At 35.4% G+C, this 18,009-nt stretch overlaps 1 protein-coding gene across 5 annotated transcripts in view; it reads right to left on the bottom strand.

Moving 5' to 3' along the window:
- The window catches only part of MOSPD2 (motile sperm domain containing 2), a 45,066-nt gene that overhangs the window by 16,863 nt on the left and 10,194 nt on the right, over positions 1-18,009 (bottom strand). For all 5 annotated transcript variants that reach the window (XM_017512358.2, XM_017512360.2, XM_037732761.1 and 2 more), the window contains 5 exons: positions 15,007-15,162; positions 12,673-12,759; positions 10,844-10,998; positions 7,579-7,639; positions 5,232-5,270 (listed from right to left, as the gene is read on the bottom strand). In XM_017512358.2, the coding sequence (XP_017367847.1) occupies positions 5,232-5,270; positions 7,579-7,639; positions 10,844-10,998; positions 12,673-12,759; positions 15,007-15,162 (498 nt within the window). The remainder of the gene's footprint in view (positions 1-5,231; positions 5,271-7,578; positions 7,640-10,843; positions 10,999-12,672; positions 12,760-15,006; positions 15,163-18,009) is intronic.

The following is an 18,009-nucleotide window of genomic DNA, read 5'->3' as shown; positions in this document are numbered from 1 at the left end:
GGCCTCCCAAAGTGCTGAGATTACAGGCGTGAGCCACCGCGCCCGGCCTATACTTAATTTTTAAACCTCATTTCCACTGTGACATTCTAAGCACATTTTTAAGAAATTAAAAGAGAAATGCTACATTAAATTTGCAAAACTGTCAATTAAAAAACAGAAAATAAGAACAGTATGATAAACATTAAGTAGTTCAGAGAGTCACATTTTTATTTTGGCTAACTATAAGTTTTTTTACATAACACCTAAATGTTCATTAATTTCTTTTGTTTTTTCTTTCTTTGTAAATTTTCATAAATTTCAATTTAAAATGTTTGTGAGTTGACATGTTTGAAGCTATGCTACTTGAATTAATGTGCTAAATTTTTCATGACTTTATTGAGATATAATTTACATGCCATAAAATTCCCCCTTTATACAAGTCAATGGTTTTTAGTATATTCACAGAATTGTGCAACTATCACCACAATCTAATCTAGAACATTTTCATCACACCAAAAAGAACCTTTATATGGCAATCTCTCTTTATGGCTCCAAGTCCTTAGCAACTACTAATCTATTTTCTGTCTTCATGGATTTGCTTATTTTGGAATTTTATATAAATGCAATCATACAACATGTGGCTTTTTCTACTGGCTTTCTTCACTTGGCATGTTTTCAAGGTTCATTCATAATGTAGACTGTATCACTACTTAATTCCCTTTTATGACTGAATAATTGTCCATTCAGCAATTATTTAGGCTGTTTCCACTTTTTGTTATTATGACTAATGCTTCTATGAACATTCGTGTACAGGTTTTTCTGTAGACTAAGGAGTGCAATTCTGGGTCATATGGTAATTCTATGTTTAGCTACCAAACTGTTTTCTAATGTGGCCATATGATCTTAACATTCTCACCAGCAGTGTGAGGCTTCCAATATCTCCACATCCTTGCCAATACCTGTTATTGTGTCTTTCTGATTCTAGCCATCCTAGTGGGTGTGAAATCACATCTCACTTGGTTTTGACTTACATTTCTCTGATTACTGATGCTCAGCTTCTCTTTATGTGCTTATTGCCCATTTGTTTATCTTCTTTAGAAAAACACCTATTCAAATCTTTCACTCATTTATAATTGGGTTGTCTTTTTTTTTTTCTTTGAGACCGAGTTTCCCTCTTGTTGCCTAGGCTGGAGTGCCATTGCGTGATCTTGACTTACTGCGACCTCTGCCTCTAGGGTTCAAGTGATTTTCCTGCCTCGCCTGCTGAGTAGCTGGGATTACAGGTGCATGCCACCATGCCTGGCTAATTTTGTATTTTTAGTAGAGACAAGGTTTTACCATGTTAGCCAGGCTGGTCTCGAACTCCTGACCTCAGGTGATCTGCCCACCTTGGCCTCCCAAAGTGCTAGGATTACAGGTGCGAGTCACGATGCCCAGTCACTTGTCTCTTTAATGTTGCGTTGTAAGGGTTCTTTATATATTCTAGAATAAGTTCCTCATCAAATATATTGTTTGTAAATGATTTCTTCCATTCTGAGAATTGTCTTTTTACCTACTTGTTAGTGTCCTTGAAGGGACAAGTTTTCAATTTTAATGCAGTCCAATGTTATCTGTTTGTTTCCTTTGTTGCTTGTGCTTTTGTTGTCATATCTAAGAAACCATTGCCCAATCCAAGCACAAGGATTTACTCCTGTGTTTTCTTCTAAGATATTTAGCTCTTACATTTAGATAACTGACCCATTTTAATTTTTATATATGATGTGAGATAGGGTCTAACTTCATTCCTTTGAAGGTGGATATCCAGTTGTCCTAGCTACTTTTATTTAAAAAGCCATATTTCTCTACTGAATTGTTTTAGTACCACTGTGGAAAAAATCAACTGACCATAATAAACATTAGGGCTTATATCTGGACCCTCAATTCAATTTCATTGATCTATGTGTTTATCCTTATACCCATACATGCCCAATGTCTTGATTGCTGTAGCTTTGTAGTAAAATTTGAAATCAGGAAGTGTAAGTCCTCCAATTCTGTGTTTCAAGATTTGACTACTCTGGGTTTCTTGCATTTTCATATAAATTTTAGGACAAGCATATCCATTTCTGCAAAAACGGCAGCTGGGCTTCTGACAGGGACTTCACTGAATCAGTGGATCAATTAGAGAAGTGTTGCCATCTTAACAATACAGTTGGCTCTCCATATCCGCAGGTTTCACATCCATGGATTTTTGATTGACCAACCGCAATTGAAAATATTAAAAAATAAAACCAACATGACAAAAATATAAATAAGAAACAATAGAGTAGAATAATTATATAGCACATTGTGTTCAGTATTATAAATAATATAAAGATGATTTAAAGTATATGGGAGGGGCCAGGTGTGATGGCTCATGCCTTAATCCCAGCACTTTGGGAGGCCGGGGCAGGAGGAGCACTTGAGGTCGGGAGTTCAAGACCAGACCAACCTGGCCAACATGATGAAACCCTGTTTCTACTAAAAGTACAAAAACTAGCTGGGTGTGGTGGTGGGTGCCTGTAGTCCCAGCTTCTTGGGAGGCTGAGGCAGGAGAATCATTTGAACCTGGGAGGCAGAGGATGTAGTGAGCTGAGATCATGCTAATGTACTCCAGCCTAGGCGACAGAATGAGACCCATCTCAAAAAAACAAACAGAAGCATTTTGTAATTTCAATAGATGATGACAATTATAGCTAACCTTAATTGGACACTTACTAAGTGTTAAACTCTTCTGANGTGCCAGTGCACTGCCCAAGGGTTGGGGACCCTTGATCTAAAGTATACAGGAGGATGTGCATAGCTCACATGCAAATACTATACCATTTTATATGAGGGACTTGAGCATTCAAGGATTTTGGAGTCTGTGGTGGTGGTAGGGGAGGGTTTCTGGAACCAGTCTCCCATGGATACTGAAGAGAGACTGTATTAAGTCTTCCAATCCATGAACAAGATGTCTTTTTATTTATGTATGTCTTGAATTTACCAAAATGATGTTTTGTAATTTTCAGTGTCTATGTCTTGAACTTCTTTTATTAATAGAAATGGCAAGAGCAGGCAGCTTTGTTGTGCTCCTGATCTTAGGGGGAAAGCATCCATTCTTTCCCTGCTAAGTAAGTTGTTAGCTATGGATTTTCATAGATTCAGGTTTTTCATATATGCCCTTTATAAACAGGTGCACGAAGTTCTCTTCTGTGAAGGATAAGCCTTATCCAAAGAGAGGTCTGGCCTTTGTCCTCAGCTTCTGAGTGGCAATCTTCATGCCTGATAGGATTGTCTTTGTTTGTGTGGGGGCCTTGAGGGACACTGGAACAATATGACTTAGGGTAGGAGCAACAATGTGATTCAGGGTAGAGGTTTGGGTTAGATGGTATCAGTAGAACTTGCGGGAGACTGAAGACTAAGATCAACCACATGGGTAATCAATCATGCTTACATAATGGAGTTCCAATAAAAACTCCGAACACTGAGGCTTGGGTGAGCTTCCCAGGTTAACAAACTCCATGCACATTGCCACAAATTGATGCCAGTGAAATAATATGCTCTACATTTGGTAATTCCCTGGACTCTGTCCTACAGTTTACTTTCCTTGGTTGATCTTAATCTAAATTACAGGGAAAGACCTGTAATAAACCATAATTGTGAATATAATAGTTTTCAGTAAGTTCTGAGTCCTTCACTAGAATGATCAAACCTGAGGGCAATTTTGAACACCTCCTAAACTTGCAGTTTGTGTCAGAAATGTGGGTGGTCTTCTGTGGACTATTGTGGTCTCTCTAACTTGAGAGTTGTTAGAAATGTTTGCACCTTATGTTGCTAGTTTGTTGAGTACTTTTATCATGAGAGGGTACTAGATTTTGTCAAATGCTTTTCCTGTGTCTCTTGAGATGATCAAGTCATTTTCCCCTTCATTATATTAATATGGTGGGTTACATTAATTGATTTTCACATGTTGAGCCCACTTTGCATTCCTGAGATACACTCCACTTGGTCATGGTGTATAATCCTTTTTATATGCTGCTGGATTCAATCTGCTAGTACTTAGTTGAGGGCTGTTGCATCTATTTTCATAAGGAATACCAGTCTGTAATTTTCTTTTCCTGTGATGTTTGGTATTATGGTTATATATTATGGTGATACTTGCCTTATAAAATAAGTTGGAAAGTATTCCCTCCTCTTCTATTTTTTGGAAGAATTTGTGAAGAATTCATGTTGAGTCTTCTTTAAATATTTCACATAATTTAACAGTGAAGCCATCTGGGACTGGGCTTTTCTTTGTGGGAAGTTTTTGATTACTAATTCAACTTCCTTTTTTGTACTTCTATTCTGATTCTTCTTGAATCAGTTTCAGTAGTTTGTGTCTTTCTAAGAATTTGTTTACTTCACATAGGTTATCTAATTTCTTTGCATATATTTATTCACAGTATCCCCTTATAGACCTTTTTTATTTCTATAAGGTCAATAGTCATGGTCCCTTCTTTTATTACAGATTTTAATAATTTGGGTCTTTCCTTTTCTTTTTATTAGCTAAAGGTTTGTCAGTTTTGTTGTATTTTTCAAAGAATCAAGTTTTGGATTTGTTGATTTTCTCTATTGCTTTCTATGTAACAACTGACTTTTGCAAACACAAATAAAGTTGGTCAAAACAGCTTATCAATGGCTTTTTCAAAAAAAAGTCACCAAAAAATATAGCATGACTATCAGAAAGGTCATGTTACTACAGTGATTTGGGGTGAGTTTCAGACTGATTCCACCTTCTTTCTCAATACCTGAAGCCCATGAGAAAACCTAGACAAGGCCTGTGTTTGTGACATACCTTATCTGTGTATGACAAGTTGAGGCTTCTGACTACAGTATTAGCTTAACGGTTGAATATTTTGAGGCTGTTAATTTTTTTTAAGAGATGGGTCTCATTATTTGCCTAGGCTGGCCTCAAACTCATGGGCTCAAGTGATCCTCCTGCCTCAGCCTCCTGAGTAGCGAGGACCGTAGGTATGCAACACTATGCCTGACAAGGCTGTTTTTAAAGAAGAATAATGGGTGCCCCCAGATCCTGGGTATAGAATATTAGCCCTGTTTGCTCAGGAATAATCTTTGAGTGTTGTAGCTCCAGTCTCTTAAGAGTGTATGCAGAGAAAAATATAAACATTTTTTAAACAATTGTAGAAATATGGCTAAATTGCAAAGTAAAGAAAAGCTGACATTTTGTTTTAAGAAAGCATAAATAATATACTCACCATTCATTAACCAAGGCATATCAAAGATCACTATTTTTGCTGAAAGATGAAAAAAAATTAATTGAATGTGAATTTGTACCTCTATAATAGTATCACTTAAACCTGGCCTAGGAAAAACTGGTCACCTAAATGTAAGTAAAGACTGAGCTTGTTGACTGAGCTCTAATCCAGTGAATAGTATCATGAATAGTATTCCATGTGCTGCTGGAATTGAACTAGCATATCACAATGGTGAGGTGCCAGCCTAGGAGGGGGACTTGTGAGAAATCAATAGTGCACTGTCACTGTCCTCTGGTAAACAGCCTGTTCTTTTGTCATTCATTGCTTTTGTTGTTTGCAGAGAGGTACAAAAGAAAACAGTTAAGTGGATAAATGGAGTCTTTGGATGTGGCATGTCATAGTAGTGCTGAGGCCACTGAACTTTAAAAACATTTCCAGGCCTAATTTATGGTTTCAATTATAATTTTCTAGAGATTATATTGTTAAACTAGTCTCACAGTTGCCCCCTCCACTTTTAATACATCACTATGTTTTAAGAAACAAAAATTATTTTCACTTTATATCATGAGCTCCAGGAAGCTAATAATTCCAAAGTATTCAGAAGTATTATTTACACACTGAGTTGAAGATACTAAACAGCCCTATTAACAACTGTGAGAAAGAACCAGAAACCGCAAAGTTTTGAGATTCAATTCATTCTTTTATTCCAGAGGAATAAAAATGTAATTTCACTGTTCTCTGAGCAGAGAACCTCCTAGAGTGGTTGTATTAAGGTAGGACAAGTAAAGTACATTTAAGGAAAAAGGCATCTGTAAAGAGGCACCCTGGTGCTTAGTATCCTAGTCTTCATCTAGGCTATGCTTAAAATGATGTGGACTCAAGATTTTAAGATATGATAGTTATTCTTCATGACAGATTTTGAAGCATAATCAATTAAGATTCCATGAAGTTCAATGTCTGCAAAACTACATTATGTAGGTAGAATATGTGTGTGTGTGTGTGTATATATATATAAAATCTCTAGTTAATTAAGATGAATGGTATTACAATTCATCTTTATATAGATTTATTAACTTTTTAATAGTTCTCTCAAAAGAATCTTATATGTATTTTACAAAGTAATAATAATGTTTATACTATTGAGAAGTGGCTCTTCACAAACTCCTTTAGATATTTCAATGATTAAGTGGATATTTTTTTCATTTTGTCCATAAGAGCAACAAACTAAAACGATGGCATAGTGATTCCCTACTGACCAATGACTGGCACTGTTCAGGAGCCTTAAAGAATCAGGGTACGTGCCAGATACAGGAAAAATCCATAAGGAACCAAAGATAGTACAGGTTCCCCAAACTGGACACTATTGATCATTCTTTTTTCCTAAAAGTATTCATGAATACTCTCTCTGAAAAGATGAGAGTATAGAGCTAGGGGTGGGACTGATTCTTGATATCCATTATGATATTTGTCTATTTCTCACTTCACATTAACAACAATAAAATGAATATGCCAAATTAAGACAATTTAGGGATTTTATGCTTTAATGTCACCTGAGTCACAAGTCCCAAAAGATCTAATTTGCTGTTTACTAGGAGTATGCTCAGGCAGATCTGAAAATTCCCATTTTCTGATGTCCCTGTTGCCTCTCTTCTGTTTTCTGTTTTAAACCATTGGGGTTAAATATACTTGACTGTTTATGTGAGATGGCATCTTGACTTCCCTAGGGGGAACCCATCATAAAAATTCAACAAGTAAAAAACAGAGTATATAAGGTTTAGGAGTGCTTCATTCAGGTAATTAATAGAATAGTCACAATTATAAACAATCAAACTCCAAACACCAGATTCAACTGTAGTAACTTCTAGTCAAGCATTTTCTTAATGACAATTTTTAAGTAGCAATTGGTACCAGTGTACTTTACATATCAACATTGCTTATGATACAGTCTACTTTATCAGTACTGCTTATCTGTTCTTGCATGCAAGAAGTTTCTTATAATACTATTTGAAATGAATTTCTAAATTGAAATATTAGTAAAAATGAGATAATCTTAAAATAAATGTATGCTTTTATGTACCTATGTGTGTGAGTGGGTGTGTGTGTTATAGAATGCCATATATATGGTTTAGAACTTAAACTCCTAAAATTAACTGTGAAGGACAATAAATACTTATGAAAAACTTTCCTCTGTATGTATTGAAATAATGTCTATGAACATATTTAAAATTCTTCATCAGAAAACAAAGTTTCAGGTATGAAAGTCTATAATAACATAAGCCTCCACAATTCTCAGACATTGTCTACAGTTTCAATATGTTATATTTTTATAAAAGAGTGAGTTACTTACAGAGGTATTTAGGGTAATAAACCTTAAAGCAGTTGATGATAAAGCGTACAAAGTCCATGTCCTAAAATAAAGATTAAATCTTTAAGACTGTCCACATTAAAGAACTTAAAATTGCACATTTCTAAAGGTGATAAATTATTAAATAAAAATGAGACAATTATTAAATTCTTTAAAATAAGAGCTCATATGTAAATATCTATATTCCCAAGGATTAAGATTTTAGATCATTAAGCTATTTATAATAATAAGATCTAAAATTACTTGAAGAAACTAGATGCTTAGTGATGTTTTAAAAATTATTCACATTACCTCAAACTAGTTACATACTTCAGGCTGCTAAAGGCAATTGGGCATAAAATGGATCTAAAACCAATATCCATAAAGAAATTCTAAAAATCTGTTGAATAAAGAATTATTGAAACAAGTATAAAGTTTATAATCTGACTACTTGGAATGATAATACATATGTATGTAAATTCTCATGTATTTGCTTTTTAATCCTAATTTTTACATCTCATAATAGTGTCAATAAATTTTATCTACCCTTGTTTAACACAATACTTAATCTAAATCATATTGGCCTGCTGTATCTACTCCATTTCTGGCTTTTTTCATTTTATTTAGAGACCTAGAATTAGTTTTTTAGTTTATATTCAAGTGTTGTTCATTTATTCTGATTTCTGGGAGACTACAGACGTAGCTATCTGGTTGGCTCTACTGCACAGCAACAGGAAATTAGGTCATTAAGGTTATTACTTCCATGGGTCATTTCACTCCATGGCCACAAACTGATTCACTAATTCTGATTGGCTATCTTATAAAGACTGTGGGATGAAAGATATAACCAAGCAAACTGAAATCCATCATAATTACTGTCAAGGTGGGTTGTCCTAGAGATAAGAGTCTGTAAATTCATCCCTGGCATGTTAGTTGCAGCATCTTTAATTGCAGTAAACTAAAAGTAGGCGTCCTTAACTATCTTAAGTATTTGTTATGGGGTAAATCCTAATATGTAACAATACCTTTGTAACTAATCATTATAGCCACCGTGCATGGAGTTTTCATAATTGGTAGTTAAGTAACAGTCAAAGGAAATAGCTGAAAAGAACCAGTTATATAAAAATTTGGTTACCTGGTTTATAATTTATGGCCCCCAGAGACTTTGTATAAATAGTGTTGGTCTAACATTCTTGTTTCTATCATTTATTTAATTGAATATCCTTGTTCATAAAATCTCGAGTTACTGCTAATTCAAGTGGATCTGATAAAATGCACTGGTGCATTCTATTAATGGAGACTAGAAGAAATAGCTCCATCAACCCTATTGCTCAGCATTCTATAAGGATGTTTTTGAGGCTGTTATTCATTATTTTGTAAAATGTCCTTTTGAGGACCCATGAAAGACTTTCTAGTTCAAGTATTAGGAATGGATATACTTCTAAGAAACTGGTTGTAAATTATGGCCGCTGAATAATGTTAATAAATGATTGCGTTTCTTTTAGGCAGGTAGCTGAAAGCTTAGAGCCAAACTGGTATTCAAACTCTAACAAATGATTTTCTTATTTTTTGCCTTGAGATTTTGTAGACATCTTTATAAGCTCACTTAAATCCATTGTGAATCATGAAAGGGTCATTTATAAAAATAAATTATTCAGTAAGATTCAAATATTTTAAAATATTAATAATGACTTAAATAGTAGTGCAAATACACCTTATTTACAAATTGAAGATGGTGAGAAATCATATAAGTAGCTTGAAAAAATAAAACAGTTCAAGTCAATTCTCTGTCCCTATACGTGGCAACAAAAAACATTAACATTTATTCTTCATGATTCTGGGTTAATAATTAGGAAACTATCATATCCAAAGGATAACAGAATCATAATATATTTTTATGGACTATTTATCTAGGCAAATTGATTTTGATTTTGGATATAAAATAATTTACTCTCTAATTTGAAACCCACTGATATGGAAACCAGGTTGGAAAACTCCAGGGCATTGGATCCTTAAAAATAAAAAGAGAAATAGAAACATGAAAAAAAATATGTGGTCCCACCACCTCAAACAAGCTCTTGTTAGCAGTTCTCTCTAGCCTGTTTTTTGTTTGTTATGTCTACGGTTTCCTTTGTTGGGCTATGTATTGCCATGGTATAGTATACATACATATTATAGTATGTATAACCATACAGCTTTTTTCATCTCAGAAAAAAGCATGCTCGCCAATATTACTATAAATTCCTTATAAACACCATTTTACATAGCTTAATATACTCCATCAATTAGAGATACCATAATTTGTCATTTCATCATATTGAACATTTACATTTTTCTCTAATTTTTCATTATTTTAAATGACACTGAGAAAATATTTTGATGTATGGTGCTTTTTCTGTACTCAGCACTGTTTTTTAAAACAGATTTTCAGAAGTTGGTTACCAGGCAAGGAGTATAAATACAAACACTTTAAGGTTCTTAACATATTTTGCCAAATGGAATTCCAAAAAGATTTCAACACTGCCCTGAACATGTTTGCGAATACATTACTGCTATCAGAATCAGCTACAGATTAAATATAAGAGACAGTAGTTAGAATAAATGTGCCAAGTGATCTCAATTGCTGCTGAAGGGTTTGTAGGTATCACTAAGGTCACAAAGACCCAAAGTAAAGGCCGGTGGGCTTTACTTATTTTTCAAGCTTGGCAAAATCACCTGATGAAAGCTGGTTTCCAAAGCTAACCAAATCAAACAGATAGAAAACAAATCCAAACAAGCAAACAAAAACACTCAATAAAGTCACTAAATGTTATATGTGCAAAACTCATGTGACCATCTTGCAACTGTAAAACATGGAATGAATATAACAAATTTGAGATCGTATATTACCTTACTTGATATTTCCTGAATATATCACTCTGGCCACACATTGGAGCAGGTGCTATAGGATATCAGCTTTGATATAAAAGTTCAGTTAACACATCGATTCATACCTTGCCAGCCTCAACATCCTACCTCTCCATCCTGTGTCTCAGACAAGGAACATTTCTAGTAAATTGACAGTTTCAATGCCAAATACAGAAGCACATTCAATTCTTTGCAAACCCTATTCCATGTTTGACTACACTCACATTGCAAGGCAAAAAAATAAATCCCTAATATAAGTTAGTTAGCTCAATTTTACAGCAATATGTGGTTGGCAGCAAGGATGGGAGAAAGGGAGGAAGCCATGATAAACAGTGACTTAGAATGAATGAAAAATGCTTACGATGCTGTTTATTCCAGTTTCTGATAGGTCGAACATCACTGTTACAGGTTTCCCATTTTCCCTCTTAGCATAACGTTCCAACCAGAATGCTATGAGCTTCTTTTTGTCCAATACGGTTTTCTGGTCTTTTATATGATGCTTCACCCTGATCCAGACTTTAAACAGAAGATAAAAATAAAGACTTATGGTGTTATAATATTATTATACATATATATTGCCTTTCCCTTGACATTTTTCATTTACAATTCATTTTGTTTCTTAGATCAAAAACATCTTTCCTATTTTCAGTGAGAAACAGTTGCACTTGGGAGACTTAGAGTAGCAGAGATAGACTGTATTTATTTCCCTTAGGAAATGAACAAATTTCACTTGCAAGTAAGAGGGAAAAGGAAGTTCAGGTGAACAAACACTACGTATCTGATAATAATCTAAATGTGCTCTGCATTGTGGTTAACAAAAAAGAGTCATTGGTTTTGTCAAGGACTGGAAAAAAATGTTCCATCCAGAGGAAAGATACTGACACAGGATAATGGAGGCATGAGCCAATGCCATGCATGTGTGTGGAACATGGAAAACTGTTCAGGTGGTGGCAGCTAAGACGAAATGTGATGAGTGGTGAGAGGAAAAGCTAAAGAGGAAAGAACTGGACTTTAAGGACTCTCAATGAAACTCTAGAGCGTTTTGATTTTCCTATTTTAGAACACCTTACAGGCAATAGCAGAGAGGGTAGAGTGGAGGAGGCAGAGAAGGAAACCCACCAAGCTATGACCTGGGAAGGGACTAGATGCAAAAGGGTAGTAGTTAGAAACTGAATTGAGGATGCAGCTAGTGAGGATGGAAAAAAGGCCAAATTGAAGGTATATTAGAGGAAGAGCCAATGAGTGAGCCTGAGGTGGGCAATACAGAAAGTGAGCAAGTGGAGGGACATGGATATTCAGTTGTATGTTGTGCTGAAGGCCGCTGACAGTCAGGTGGGGCCAGTTGGTGGGTAGCTAGGTATGTGCATGTGGCCTGGGGACAGTGTGGGGTCAATACTGCGTCAGGGGAGGTAGCTAAAGCTGCCAAGATGCTCATGATTATCACCCAAGGAGACTGTATCAGCTGTAAAGTAAAACAAGCAAGAAAGAATAAAGCCTGGGAGACACCTTTAAGGGACAGGTAGAAGAAGAAAAATGAGAAAAAAAGGTTGAAAAGAAGGAGGTGGCCATAAGAAGAAAATGCAAAAAGAGTATTGCTAAAACAGGGACAGACCACGTGTTACGGAGACGTGAAGACAAGTGCAGGACATCTGTTTAGTATGGGGCTTGAACACGCCTGCCAAGCCACGTCCTTGGTATAAAACCAGGCTGGATTTGGGGCAAGTGGGAGAGAGGGGTAACAAGGGAGTCACTGGAACAAAAGAGATGATTGTTACTGTTCCTTTCATTATAATACACATTTCAGAAAAAGCTAGAGTGAGATTATGGGAGACTGGAAAAAGGCCTATTTAGCAACCTTTAGTGACTGCCAAACATATTCTCCATAAAAATACTAAGTTGAATTTTAATATCACAGTCAGATTAGAAAGAAGATAATGACTCTGAATTAAATATCTGTTTATGCTATAGGATGCAGCATTTGCCTTTATTGTCTACTTTATTATAACATGAACAGTATGCACAGCTACTAAGTATTTAACACTCCGTAAAGATGGTCCTACCAATCCCTTATTGCAGAAGTCTTGAGGAGTGCTACAGATGGAGAAAGTTCTGCTAGTTCTTAATTCGGTTGAGATAGATATCTCAATCTCAAAATCTTGAAAAGCCAGTACATAAATTAAATATACTTACACAATTTGTTACCTTCTTTGTCATAACCATGGAGATAAATAACACCAATTTCCAATAACCATCTGGGAATGGAGGATTCATTAAGGTCTAAAAAGTGGTAAGCTTTGATCAGTAGTTGTAATTTAGGGATTTAAAAATAAAACTCATAAAGATAATGTTATGTAATAGTTCTGATATTTAAAAATGATATAATGTATTCAAACATTCAAGAAAAAAAATCTATGGCAATAGAGAGTGGTGTTTCCTACCAAGGAAACAAAACTAAATAATGACACAGGTGACCAAAATGGGCAAACTCCATTTCCTTTGACATGTCATTATTTAAGTGGATACATTTCCACATTTTGATTGTTTCACATAATGACTTGAAAACGAGTATCACTATCAGAGTTTCAAGAGAACATTCCAGTAAATATCCACATTGCAGCCTCAGAATTAGTAGAAAAATATTACTTTGGTTTCTTTAGTAAAATGGTATTTTTCTATTAGGTTGGTGCAAAAGTAACTGTGGTATTTGCCATTAAACATAATGGCAAATTCTGCAATTACTTTCACACCAACCTAATAAGAAGTTTGGTATCTAGTAGATTTTAATGCATTTAAAAACCTTTAGGAAAGTGGAAAATACTTCAAGAAAAATGTGGCCAGGCATGGTGACTCATGCCTATAATCCCAGCAACTTGAGAGGCCAACACAGGAGTATCATTTGAGGCTAGGAGTTTGAGACCAGCCTAAGCAACACAGTGAGACTCCCTCTCTACAAAAATTAAAATAAAAATATAAAAATTAGCCAGGCATGGTGGCACATGCCCTTTGTCCTAGCTACTCAGGAAGCTGAGACAGGAGGCTCATCTGAGCCTAGGTGTTGAAGGCTACAGTAAGCAATGATCACAGCACTGCATTCTAGCCTGGCTGACAGAGCAAGACCCTGTCTCAAAATAAAATAAATAAAATAAAAAATAAAGAAAGAAAAGAAAAGAAAAGAAAAAATGCGATAACTTGAACTTCAGCAGGAGGAAAAGACAGAGTGCCTCTCCAGTTTTTGGTGAGGCTAAGAACCAACATAGCAAGGCAGCAAATGCCAACACTTTTGCTTCATTCACCAGCAATTCCTTAAGACCTTTCAAAGATTTATCTTTCCCCATCCCCTTTTATCATATCTCTGCTACCTTCTACCAGAAAAGAGCAATTCTGTGTAAGAAAACAAGCATTGTTGAGTTTAAACATTTATTCTGTATTTAAATGGTTTAGAAATATCAGATTTATATTTCTTTAATAGAAATATAAAACAAGTATTTGGTTAATGGGTTATTAACCAAATAAATAAAATATTTAGTTAATAATTGATTATTAATTAACCAAATTAAATAAATATTTGGTTAATAAATGCTTCACTGTTGAAATTACCTATAGTTGTTAAATTTCGAATCATAATTTCTTACTACTTCCCTTCTCAGGGATTCCTTCTGTAAGCATGAAGAGTGAGGAGAGTATCTGCTCTAGATTTATTTGTTGACTATTTTGTATTAAGTCTTCAGACTAAAGTCACTTCAGAAGTTATAATCCTTAAGGACAGAAAATTCTGCTTTATGTCTAAATGAAATCAGAAGTTATGCCAGTTTCTTCTTGTTAAATTTTTTGGAGGAGAGAACTAACAGGTCTTCAGATACTTGAAGACCATTATAAAACTCTGAGACTTGAAACTCCCATTTTTTGAAAAAAAAAAAAAAAAAAAAAAAAAAAAAAAAAAAAAAAAAAAAAAAAAAAAAAACAAATCTGCCGAAGACTTGGAAATTAAGAAGGGTAGAGGTACCCCAAAATATATATACCTACTATGTACCCACAAAAATGCAAACAAAATAAAGAGAAGAGTGTTATAGGTTTCCTTGGGGATAAGACTGCATTTTTTGGGGACTCTCATTCATTTACCAGTTCTATATGGAGCACCTATTAGCACAAGGAACTATGGAGATAAAGACATAGGCAAGAACTGAGAAAAATGTACAGTATCTCCTTGTTTCTAGGCCTAGTAGCAAACGTGCTGTCTTGCTATTGCTTAATGGTGCTGAATTAAACACAGATTAGGAAACTCTGCTGTGAATAAAGAATCTGAGTGTGAGTCTGCTTCCTGGTGATCTGATTTCCTTATGAATGATCCTACTTAAAAGACTCATAAGCTGTTCCTTTGAAAGTATTACTGAATCTTTATAAATAATTATTTTCTGGTGTTTATGATGACTGCTAAGAATATGTGCAAATATATGATTAGATAAATGTAAAACAATGCCATTTACACAGGAGATATTATAGTCAAGGTTAAATTGAACAGCTTACCATTGACAGAAATTTCTTTCCTCCACTGAAAACTCTCATCGAGCATCTTCAGTGTTTCATCTACAATATTATGTCTCCAAGATAAGTAACTTTCAACCCAGTTATCATCTTGTTGTAGTCTTTCAACATCACGTGCATCATATTTATCTGACTTATCTAGGGAAAAAAACAGTAGTAAACATCCAAATCAGATTAATTCTGCAGTGAAAAATAAGCACTAATGCCAAAGGAGAAGAAAGACTCTGAAGACAAAGTTAAGCTATTTGAGGAGAAATTCAGGGATGTAGTTCAGATAAAAGTGCTATTTAAAAGACTGAAGGTGCTATTGTTTGGATATGATTTGTTGGTTCCGCCAAGTCTCTTCTTGAAATCTAATGCCCAATGTTGGCGATGGGGCCTCGTGGGAGGTGTTTGGGTCATGGGGAGGATCCCTCATGAGTGGTTTGGTGTCATTCTCATGACAAGGACTGAATTCTTGCTCTTAGTTCCCACTAGATCTGTGTGTTGAAAAGAGCCTGGTACCTCCTCCTCTCTCTCTCTCTTGCCTTTTCTCTCTCCCCATGTGATGCCTGCTTTCCTTTGCCTTACCTCATGAATACTAGATTCCTGAGGTCCTGACCAGAAGCAGATACTGACACCAGGCTTCTTGTATAGCCTGCAGAACCATGGGCCAAATAAACCTCTTTTCTTTATAAATCACTTAACTTCAGGTATTCCTTTGTAGCAACACAAATGGACTAAGACTGATGGAATTTCTAAGTGTGAGGAGAATACAGTTATTCTCCTGTAGGTTTAAGTAAAGACTGCAGGTTTAAGTAAGCCACTACAGATGTTAAAAATTATACCTGAGTAAAATATTTGGTACAGCCCTCTCTAAAACTATACACCAACATCTGGGAAGACCAATTATGTTATCTGATTTTGAAATTCTTAAGTCAATGAAAAATAAAGAAATTTCATATGTAAAGAAATAGCTAAGTTGTACTTTAAAAAGATATTTGTTTGGCAAGTGTCATTAAAAAACAATTAACTAGGCCAGGTGTGGTGGCTCATGCCTGTAATCCCAGCACTTTTGGAGGCTGAGGTGGGGAGATCACCTGAGGTTAGGGGTTCTAGACCAGACTAGCCAACATGGTGAAACCCCATCTCTACTAAAAATACAAAAATTAGCTGGGTGTGGTGGCACACCCTGTAGTCCTTGTTACCAGGGAGGCTGAGTCAAGAGAATTGCTTGAACCCGGGAGGTAGAGGTTGCAGTGAGCTGAGATGTGCCACTGCACTCCAGCCTGGGTGACAGAGTGAGACTGTCTCAAAAAAAGTAAAAATAAACAAAATTAACTAAATACAAAAAATAAGGACAAAGAACAAAAAACAACAACAAAAACAGTGAAAAAAAAAAAAAGTACATATGGAAACTGACCATGTATGCCATATTATGGTATTTACTATTTTCAGACTCTGGCCAACATTTCCAATAATTTCTTGGAATAATTATTTCTAGTAAAAATAATTTCTCATCAGTTGCACACACACACTATATTCCTACTAACTTGCATAGCAGACATTCCTCCTTCCTTGCCTTGCTCAATTATTCTGTAACTGAACTTTCCTTGTCTCTGCACATCCAGATGCTACCATTCTGCAAGTCTCCTTTCAATGCTCCCTCTTCCATAAAATTTTCCCTGAGTTCAGTATTAGGTTGGTGCAAAACCAATTACTTTTATGGGACTTGAGCTAAGCTTTTCTTAAGGTGCTTACCACTTTTACCTTGAATCAGAGTTATTGGTATACAAGCCATATTTTCCAAATAGACAGTAGAGACAGAGAGTCTATACATCTAAGCATCCTCCAAAGCAGATTACAGTAGTGCCAATGAAAAGGGCTTCCACAAACATCTGTTGATGGAATCTATTCCTTCTCATTTTTTTCTCAGTCATTTCCTCCCTAAGGTTCATACAAAAAACAAAACAAAACAAAGCAAAACAACTTCAGGAAATTCCCTGGCTCCTTCATTTCCTTTTCTTCTGCATCTAGTTAGTTGCCAGGTTTTATAGATTGTATCTCTTCTTGATTTGCACTGTCTTATTTCAGAGCCTCAGAGATAATAGCTGAGAGACCAGGAAAATATAAAGTGCATTCAGAGCATTGTCTTCCTTGAGTCTCAATTTCCTTATGTTTAAGTTGTTTTATATGCTCACAGTGCTATGTGAGGATGGGATGAAAAAGCATATATGAAAGTACTTGGAAATTTAAAGCACTATAAAATATATGATGAGGCCATAAATCATGCATTTGTAGAGTGTTGCCTTGGATATGGCTTTTAATATCTGGGTTGTATTTTTCTAATCTATTAAATGAGTGGTTCTGTGGTAGATAATCTGAGAAATTATTGTTTAGCACTGCTATTTGGAAATTCATCTGTATTCAAAGCACCGTTTTTTTTTTTTTTTTTCCAAATAAAAAGGGTGGCCTATGAAACAGGTGACTAATTCAGCTGGCACCTCAAACATACATATCATGCAGAAGTGTTTTATGCATACTACCCCATTTTGTCACACAGAACACTGAAAGGGCATACACTCAAGTGTCAAGATTTAATACAATTTACTGTTTTATCAGGGACTTTCTAAAATCAAATTGCCTTTTTTTTTTTAAACTGACAGTGCTGACAATGATGACTACAATGACTACCAGCCTGGATTTGGGCTAAGGAGCCAGTACTGATTACACACTATTGCTTCTGTGTAATCAGTGCAAATGTAAAGAAAGTGAAAAAGGTAAATGGTATCTTAGCATTATTACGAAAATAGTTTTGACCTCATAGCTTTCTGAAAGTCTTGGGCATCCCCTAGGGTCCCCGGATATATTCTAAAAACCAATTACTTAGAACAATATCTGGCAAGTGGTAAAAACTCAGTAGATATTAGCCATATTAAGAATAATAAAACAGCCGGGCGCGGTGGCTCAAGCCTGTAATCCCAGCACTTTGGGAGGCCGAGGCGG

This window comes from Cebus imitator, unplaced genomic scaffold (genome assembly GCF_001604975.1).
Source record: "Cebus imitator isolate Cc_AM_T3 unplaced genomic scaffold, Cebus_imitator-1.0 Scaffold471, whole genome shotgun sequence".
NCBI classification, from domain to species: domain Eukaryota; kingdom Metazoa; phylum Chordata; class Mammalia; order Primates; family Cebidae; genus Cebus; species Cebus imitator.
This window is presented reverse-complemented; position numbering and strand designations above follow the sequence as displayed.